At 36.1% G+C, this 9,835-nt stretch overlaps 1 protein-coding gene across 1 annotated transcript; it reads left to right on the top strand.

Moving 5' to 3' along the window:
- LOC107597662 (long-chain fatty acid transport protein 4-like) lies at positions 1–9,562 on the top strand. The gene is made up of 4 exons (XM_016288828.1): positions 1–394; positions 4,718–4,879; positions 7,613–7,979; positions 9,500–9,562. Exons 2-4 carry the CDS (start codon positions 4,719–4,721, stop codon positions 9,560–9,562), a joined length of 591 nt encoding a protein of 196 aa, XP_016144314.1. The 5' UTR covers positions 1–394; position 4,718.
- Positions 9,563–9,835: the final 273 nt, after the last annotated feature.

The raw sequence follows: 9,835 nt of genomic DNA, 5'->3' as shown, positions 1-9,835 counted from the left end.
CCTTTCCTGATCGAAACGGAAGCGCTCCGAGAACGCAATTGGTTCAAAGAGCTGTCAATCACTGTGCGCACACAGCACCGGCCAATCGAGAGGAGGCGGGCTGAAGTAAGAAAATTATAAGGTCATTGGAATTACCAGCGCTACAAGCCATCGTTACAATGAAGCGATAACAGATAAGACTGAAAAAATGAAATAAACAGGAGCAAAGTCTACCAAGGACGCCGCGGTTATTAGGTAAAAGGCAGACGTGTGGCCGTTACACACCGGCGCGCGTGAATCCGCGCAGGTAAACGGCGGAGGTTTCGCTTAAGCCGATCAAGGTGGGATCGTACGGGACAGGTTCCCCTTCTGCCATAACACACAGGTTATTGTGAACACGGACACCGATACCGAGGTATTTCCCAGAACACAGACACCTACACTTCAAATATTTTAGCCATTGTCCATTTCCGGAATCTCCTGCATCATTAACCGTCATGATCGCAGCTGCCAGCTAAAGATGCATTTACCGAGCATCAGCACACACGGTGTCCTGCTTATGTTGGCTGGTGGATGCGGTACATATGGGACAGTTTAATTGGGGGGGGGATGAGATGCCAGATATTCGCACTGAGCTTTTCAATATAAAACACGGACAGCAAATAACGCAGCGCAACCAAGCCTGATGATATAACGTTGCCGTTTACGCTTGATCGTGTAAACACATGATATAATGTAATGCGTGAATTCCTTATAATGAATCTTGTGATTGTAACAGTAGCGTGAACCTCAGCGTGCTGCAGTGCTGTAGGGATGTCCGATTCGTGAACGACTCGTTTTTTTGAATCGGATCTTTTCAACCGAGTCAATAAACGGACTGAGCGATGCGTTGACGAATCGGTTCCGGAATCAACTGACCGACTCATTGAACTGACAGTCTCCTTTGGAACATTTCTGACTTGCAACGAGCCTAAAACGGCAGACATTTCAGTAGCAGAAATACTACAGATAAAAGTATTTGATATATTTTGCCACTTAATCAACACCGCTTTATCAACTCTCATTCTATATAGACAGTTGTTTATAATATATTACAATATTTTCAACTTGGAGATGAAAATTGTAGTATTGTTTACTGTAAATGCAAGTTATATTTGTGTTCTAAGCACCGCGAGGTGGTGTAATGGCGTAAAAGAATCGGTGTTTTGAATCCGTTCTTTGAAACGAACTGTTCAAAAGAGCCGATTCGCGGAAATGAGTCATTACAGTGCTGTATAGCCAATGTGCTCGCTCAGATTTCCGGGCTCTGCGGTAACCCTCGCCTGATGAGGAGGATGATGATGGCTCTTCTGCATTGCTTTAATATCCTTCCGCACCCACAGCCCGTCTATCATTATGTCTGAAGCATTGAACAGACATTGCTCCGCGACGATGATGACAATGTGTAACCATTATTTCTGTCAATGTGTGAAATGGCGTATAATCTATAGGTGCATCAGACCGGGGCTACTTGTCACACATTTACGCCAGTGAATATTTTACAGAGTAGGTTGATTAATAGAAATTCTGTCTAGACACACCTTGAAGTGATGTCTACAAGATATATATATATATATATATATATATATATCACAGATATACAGATAATTTAACACACTTTGATTTACTAAATGTGTTAAATTATCTTATTCTTACTATGTGGCATAAGCTGTCACAATGAGAAGCTTTAATGGCTTTTCAGCTAAATTTGAACAATAAGACAATTATACAACTCCAAAAACAGTTCATTAAACAAAAATTTGGCAAACACTATCAGAAAGCAGAAATTGGTAAATTAATCAACTATATAATTATTAAGCTGTCTGCATAATAATTCAGAATAAATATATATTCGTTACATGTGACCCTGGAGCACAAAACCAGTCAAAAAGGTAAAATTTTTTGAAATTGAGATGTATACATCATCTGAAATCTGAATAAATAAGCTGTCCATTGATGTGTGGTTTGTTAGGACAATATTTGAAAATCTGGAATCTGAGGGTGCAAAAAAAATCTAAATATTGAGAAAATCGCAAATTAAAGTTGTCCATATGAAGTTCTTAGCAATGCATATTACTAATCAAAACTTAAGGTTTTATATATTTACGGTAGGAAATGTACAAAATATCTTAATGGAACATGATCTTTACTTAATATCCTAATGATTTTTGGTATAAAAAAAAAATCGATAATTTTAACCCATACAATGTTTTTTTGACTATTGCTAAAAATATACCCTAGAGCGACTTAAGACTGGTTTTGTGGTCCAGGGTCACATTTCTTTTCATTTTAACCTTGTGCAGTACTGAAAAGCCTTTTTTTAACATCCTAATTTGGTGCTCCCAGTCAAAAATCACCAGCCTTTTAAAAATTGCTTGTATAATCTCTCATTATGCTATATTATCACCAAATCTTGGATTCAATGGTTTTGTCAAATTGTTTTCTTTTAAATAGCACATGTTTTGCATTTCTTTATGGAACCTATTGACCAAAGGCCTCATGCACATTTTTGAGTTTTTGGGTAGCAGATCAATGATGCCTACGATCAATAATTTCCAAAAAGGAATACAAAACCTGTGCCAACTAAAAGAAAACAAGTTGATACAAAACTGAATCCCTAAATGGGGATTTTACAAGGTGGGTAAAAAAAAATCCTTAAAAAGTACAAAAAAAAAGTGTAACCCCTCTCTCCCAGGTCTTCTCCGCCACACCTCGTTCTCGTTCCGAGTGGGTTTCGAACCTGGGTCTCCGACATGGGAGGCAAACAAGGAGGCTCTGTTACACAAGTACGGAAGGGTTTAATAACCTGTAAATGCCCTGTGTGATCAATGGCAGTAAGGTTTAATCCAATGAAATAACATTAACTAGCATTTTTATCTATTAACATACATAATATTCAGTTACTGTTTTCATGGGGTGTGCTTATTTTTTCCACAGCACTTTATATCTACAGTACATCCAGGGTTTGGCTTCTTCCAGCTCGGACAAGAACGGAAAGAAACAGACTGAAGCAAAGCATTTCATCGAGGTGATGAGGACAGACACCAGAGGTCAATGTCTCAGCCGCCCAGCTTGACTGCTGGACACTTTCCTCACTTGGAAGGACAACTTATATATATATATATATATATATCACAGATATACAGTTAATTTAACACACTTTGATTTACTAAATGTGTTAAATTATCTTATTCTTACTATGTGGCATAAGCTGTCACAATGAGAAGCTTTAATGGCTTTTCAGCTAAATTTGAACAATAAGACAATTATACAACTCCAAAAACAGTTCATTAAACAAAAATTTGGCAAACACTATCAGAAAGCAGAAATTGGTAAATTAATCAACTATATAATTATTAAGCTGTCTGCATAATAATTCAGAATAAATATATATTCGTTACATGTGACCCTGGAGCACAAAACCAGTCAAAAAGGTAACATTTTTTGAAATTGAGATGTATACATCATCTGAAATCTGAATAAATAAGCTGTCCATTGATGTGTGGTTTGTTAGGACAATATTTGAAAATCTGGAATCTGAGGGTGCAAAAAAAATCTAAATATTGAGAAAATCGCCAATTAAAGTTGTCCATATGAAGTTCTTAGCAATGCATATTACTAATCAAAACTTAAGGTTTTATATATTTACGGTAGGAAATGTACAAAATATCTTAATGGAACATGATCTTTACTTAATATCCTAATGATTTTTGGTATAAAAAAAAATCGATAGTTTTGACCCATGTAATGTTTTTTTTGTTTGGTTAATGCTACAAATATGAAGAATGTATTTCGGAGTGTTTTGCAACCTGCTATATATTAACTGCTATAGCAAGAATATCACAATATTAAAAATGTTTGTTCTGAGAAAATGTTCACAAAAATTAAGATAATATTTGACCTATGTTTGAAACCAATATGGAAAACCCACATTTGTCTAGTTGTCATTTTGACTCAAAATCTTCTAGTTACTGTGATAAAACCCTTGTGACAACTAGCCCCGGTCTCCCCTATATAAGTGTACTTAGGGATCATGTGATAGTTCTCTGCATTCAGATGAGCTGTTAGAAAGAATAGTATAGATCAAATAGCTCTGTTGCCTGACATTCAATCCACCCTAGTTACTTTACAGGTGTTTTTAGTGCCAAAGAAGGCCTAGAAACGCTTCAGTGCGTTTTAATATAAAGGAGCATTTTAATAATTAACATGTTAAGTTCTTGTCAATGCTTGATCATCTGTATCCATCTACAGTGCACATCAGAGATACAAAAACACATTCACAGTCAGTCAGGGTTATCCTCCGTTTATATATCTAACGATAACCTTCATACGTATAATATATAAAAAAATGAAAAAAATAAAAGCTGCATTAAACTAAAAATCTCAATTCAAAAAATAAAAGAAACACATTTTGAAAGTTACAGCGTCTGACTGACTTTTCTCCCAGATGATAAAAGTACTCTAGACTGCTGTACCTTTAACATACATTCACAAGATATCTTGTGTTAATCTCTCAGAGTTTTGCATATCAGCCCTTGTAATTATCAGGTTTATAATGATTATATTATAACTTTTATTAATGAACAACATCTTTTTTATATCACGCAGGTGAAACGAAATGTAAATGCAATAGTCCAGTGTTAAGAAACGATGTTGAAGTTGTCAGGTGATGGTGTGTGATTGTGTTTGTGTGTGTTAGGATGTTGCGGTTGGCGTGCTCCACAGCCCTTTTCTTCGTGCTCAGGTTGTTCGTCGGCCTGCCCTGGTTCCAGGTTCTGCCATCCATTTTCATTTTCTTCCTGGGTTCTGGAGGATGGAAGTCTTTACATGTGTTTTCAAAGACCATATACCGTGATTTGCAGTAAGTTTATATGCTACTACAATATCCTTTTTAGTCTTTTTATACTTTATAGTGTGTGTATACTGTATATATATATATATATATATATATATATATATATATATGCACAGTATATACTTTATGTACTTCACTACATTCTCTACAAGTCATCAAAATCTTTAAAAAAATACAGAAACACAATATGAAAATAAGGAATATAAGGGACCAAAAATGTCAAATTAAAATAAATCCAAAATATCCTCTATTTTAGCTTTCCACCCTTTGTTTAAATTCCAGCTCTGCACATTCTGGAAATTTTCTCCACCAAATTCCTGGGATGTGCATCCTGGGATGATTTTTTAACAGTGTCCCATATTTATCATGTCAGCTAATTATATGTCATATTTTAATGAACTGTAATATTTTTACAGAGATTTTGTTTTATTTTTTATGTTTTAATCAAGTGAATCCAAATTTAGTTTTAGGGTGCTTTCACACTAGGACTTTTGGTGCGCACCCGGGTTCGATTGACGTCAGAGTTCGGTTCGTTTGGATGATGTGAACGCTGTCTTTCGAACTCGGGTGCGCACCCGCGAACCGTTCCCGAGTCCGCTTAAAAAGGGTGGTCTGGGGTACGGTTCAAGTGAACTCCGGTACGGTTCGCTGCTGATGTGAACCCAATCGTACCAAATCGCGGAAGTGAAGCGCTATTAATGACGTATTATTTGATTAAAAAAAATAATATTTTTAAATTTGAAAATGTGTGTTTGTGTGTGTTTTTCACTCACTTTCCAGACGAGCGTGACTGACGCACTGCAAACAGAGAGCTGTATATCTCATTTCTGTTCGTCTTCAGCATTCTTAAGAGCATTTGTAGTACATTCGTAAGACAGACGTAAGTGCCGTTATGTACCGAAGCTTTGGAAACAAAACCAACGTTTCAAAAACATAAATATCTAAAAGTGAAGAGAGTAATGTTATATGCCGCCTTCTCCCGCTAAGCAACGGGGTAAAAAGCTGCTGGCTTGATGACGCAAACGAACCACGGTTCGGACCCAAATAAAATAATATGAACCGAACGCAGTCCAGCAGGGGGAGGGGGGAGCAATCGAACTCGGGTTCGGACCTGGCACGCGAACCAAGTGTGAAAGCACCCTTAGATTTTTTTAGGGAAATGGGTCTTAAATATCTTAAATTTTTATTTTAAATTCCATAAATTCAGTACAAGCTGGACGCTTGGTTTTCCTTCACTATCTAGTCCAACTCATTTCTTAAAAAATTGTAAATAAATTTGTATGTAGGTACTTCATGTTTTTGTCTACTATACATCAAAACACACAAAAAATAATGTAATAGCTGATGTAACAACTTTCTATGCTATAGAAATGAAACTCATATCATGCCAAATTAAGTAAATGCATTAAAGTAAAATATTAAATATCCAGTTGTTTTTTTAAATGCATGCAATATTTAATTTTTTTCAGTAATGTATTAATTGACAGTCCTTATACACTGATAAAGAAGTTTATGAATGTAATCTGATTTATGTCTATAGATGTGGTTTTGTGAATAATGATCACGTAATACATTAACCTGGGCCCTTTCAATCAGGCTGAACAGTTCCTCAGCGAACACAAGCGCACATTCCGGTATTATGAGCTGAGTGTCTGTTGAAATGGGTTTCTGGGCTGTTCCTGGCAGGTTCAGCTTGTGTTTCCTCAAAGACAGTAGGTTTTGAAATGTGAATTGAGTAATCTAAAGCATGATTGCTAAGCGTCTTAAGACTTTGAGGAATTTCTTTTAAATCAAAAGTGAACTTCTCTGTTTGCTGTTGCAAAACCTCAGCTAGCAATCAGAGTTCCCAACAGAGTTCTCCTATGCTAACCGGGCTGCATTTATTTGATCAAAATACAGTAAAAACAGTCATGTAAAATATTATTATTTTGTGAAAATTTGAATATATAATGTAATTTATTCCTGTGATGTAAAACTGAATTTTCAGCATCATTACTCCAGTCTTCAGTGTCACGTGATCCTTCAGAAATCATAATAATATGCTGATTTGCTGCTCAAGAAACATATATTATTATTATCAATGCTTATCATTATACATTTTCTACTGCATACATTTGGAAACCATCATACTTGCCCCAACTTTTAAATGTTGATTTAAGATTGTAAGAATGTAAGATTATTTTTATTCAGCAAGGACACAACAAATTGATTTTTTTTAAAAGGTAAATACATTCATAATGTTACATTGATTTCTGTTTTAAATAAATTAACTTGCTATTCATCAAAGAATCCTGAAAAGGTTTCCACAAAAATATTTTTAGTTTTAGTTATCAACATTAATTATAATAAGAACCCTTATTAATATTTGCGCACCAATAATAATTAATAATGACTGAGCAAATCAGCATATTTAAATGATTTCTGAAGGGTCATGTGACTGGAGTAATGGTGCTGAAAATTCAGCTTTGCTATCACAGGAATAAATGACATTTTACAAAAAGGAAAACTGTTATTTTAAATAGTAATTATATTTCACAATATTCCCATTATAGCAGTCTTGGTGAGCAGAACGGACTTCTTTCAAAAACATTGTAAACGCATCAGAATTATTCCAAAGATTTGATTGGTTGAGTAATTATTTTAAATGAAACGTTTACTCAAAACTCAGATGTTTTAAAGAATTTGCCCAGAATAAACCATCATAATCATAATGTCATTTCACAATGTGTTCTTTTGCAGTGCAGCCAGTGTGTTGCTGAGGGTAAAACTGAATGTCAAAAAGCACCTCCGAGAGCGCAACACCGTTCCCAAACTTTTTGCCAAGTCTGTCAAGAAATACGGTGACAAGACGGCTCTGATTTTTGAAGGAACGGACGAGAAATGGAGCTTCAAGGAGCTTGACGACTACTCCAACCGCGTGGCTAACCTTCTGCTTCAGAGGGGCTTCACGGAGGGCGACGTGATCGCTCTGTTCATGGAGAACCGCTCTCAGTACGTGGGGCTCTGGCTGGGAATGGCAAAGATCGGAGTGGAGGCAGCTCTCATCAACTTCAACCTGAGACTGGAGGCTCTGGTGCACTGTGTCAACATCTCCAGCGCCAAAGCCGTATATATATATATATATATATATATATATATATGCACAGTATATACTTTATGTACTTCACTACATTCTCTACAAGTCATCAAAATCTTTAAAAAAATACAGAAACACAATATGAAAATAAGGAATATAAGGGACCAAAAATGTCAAATTAAAATAAATCCAAAATATCCTCTATTTTAGCTTTCCACCCTTTGTTTAAATTCCAGCTCTGCACATTCTGGAAATTTTCTCCACCAAATTCCTGGGATGTGCATCCTGGGATGATTTTTTAACAGTGTCCCATATTTATCATGTCAGCTAATTATATGTCATATTTTAATGAACTGTAATATTTTTACAGAGATTTTGTTTTATTTTTTATGTTTTCATCAAGTGAATCCAAATTTAGTTTTAGGGTGCTTTCACACTAGGACTTTTGGTGCGCACCCGGGTTCGATTGACGTCAGAGTTCGGTTCGTTTGGATGATGTGAACGCTGTCTTTCGAACTCGGGTGCGCACCCGCGAACCGTTCCCGAGTCCGCTTAAAAAGGGTGGTCTGGGGTACGGTTCAAGTGAACTCCGGTACGGTTCGCTGCTGATGTGAACCCAATCGTACCAAATCGCGGAAGTGAAGCGCTATTAATGACGTATTATTTGATTAAAAAAAATAATATTTTTAAATTTGAAAATGTGTGTTTGTGTGTGTTTTTCACTCACTTTCCAGACGAGCGTGACTGACGCACTGCAAACAGAGAGCTGTATATCTCATTTCTGTTCGTCTTCAGCATTCTTAAGAGCATTTGTAGTACATTCGTAAGACAGACGTAAGTGCCGTTATGTACCGAAGCTTTGGAAACAAAACCAACGTTTCAAAAACATAAATATCTAAAAGTGAAGAGAGTAATGTTATATGCCGCCTTCTCCCGCTAAGCAACGGGGTAAAAAGCTGCTGGCTTGATGACGCAAACGAACCATGGTTCGGACCCAAATAAAATAATATGAACCGAACGCAGTCCAGCAGGGGGAGGGGGGAGCAATCGAACTCGGGTTCGGACCTGGCACGCGAACCAAGTGTGAAAGCACCCTTAGATTTTTTTAGGGAAATGGGTCTTAAATATCTTAAATTTTTATTTTAAATTCCATAAATTCAGTACAAGCTGGACGCTTGGTTTTCCTTCACTATCTAGTCCAACTCATTTCTTAAAAAATTGTAAAGAAATTTGTATGTAGGTACTTCATGTTTTTGTCTACTATACATCAAAACACACAAAAAATAATGTAATAGCTGATGTAACAACTTTCTATGCTATAGAAATGAAACTCATATCATGCCAAATTAAGTAAATGCATTAAAGTAAAATATTAAATATCCAGTTGTTTTTTTAAATGCATGCAATATTAAATTTTTTTCAGTAATGTATTAATTGACAGTCCTTATACACTGATAAAGAAGTTTATGAATGTAATCTGATTTATGTCTATAGATGTGGTTTTGTGAATAATGATCACGTAATACATTAACCTGGGCCCTTTCAATCAGGCTGAACAGTTCCTCAGCGAACACAAGCGCACATTCCGGTATTATGAGCTGAGTGTCTGTTGAAATGGGTTTCTGGGCTGTTCCATGCAGGTTCAGCTTGTGTTTCCTCAAAGACAGTAGGTTTTGAAATGTGAATTGAGTAATCTAAAGCATGATTGCTAAGCGTCTTAAGACTTTGAGGAATTTCTTTTAAATCAAAAGTGAACTTCTCTGTTTGCTGTTGCAAAACCTCAGCTAGCAATCAGAGTTCCCAACAGAGTTCTCCTATGCTAACCGGGCTGCATTTATTTGATCAAAATACAGTAAAAACAGTCATGTAAAATATTATTATTTTGT

This window comes from Sinocyclocheilus grahami, unplaced genomic scaffold (assembly GCF_001515645.1).
Source record: "Sinocyclocheilus grahami isolate Dianchi unplaced genomic scaffold, SAMN03320097.WGS_v1.1 scaffold234.1, whole genome shotgun sequence".
NCBI classification, from domain to species: domain Eukaryota; kingdom Metazoa; phylum Chordata; class Actinopteri; order Cypriniformes; family Cyprinidae; genus Sinocyclocheilus; species Sinocyclocheilus grahami.
Note: the sequence above shows the minus strand (reverse complement) of the source record. Positions and strands in the feature narration are given on the sequence as shown.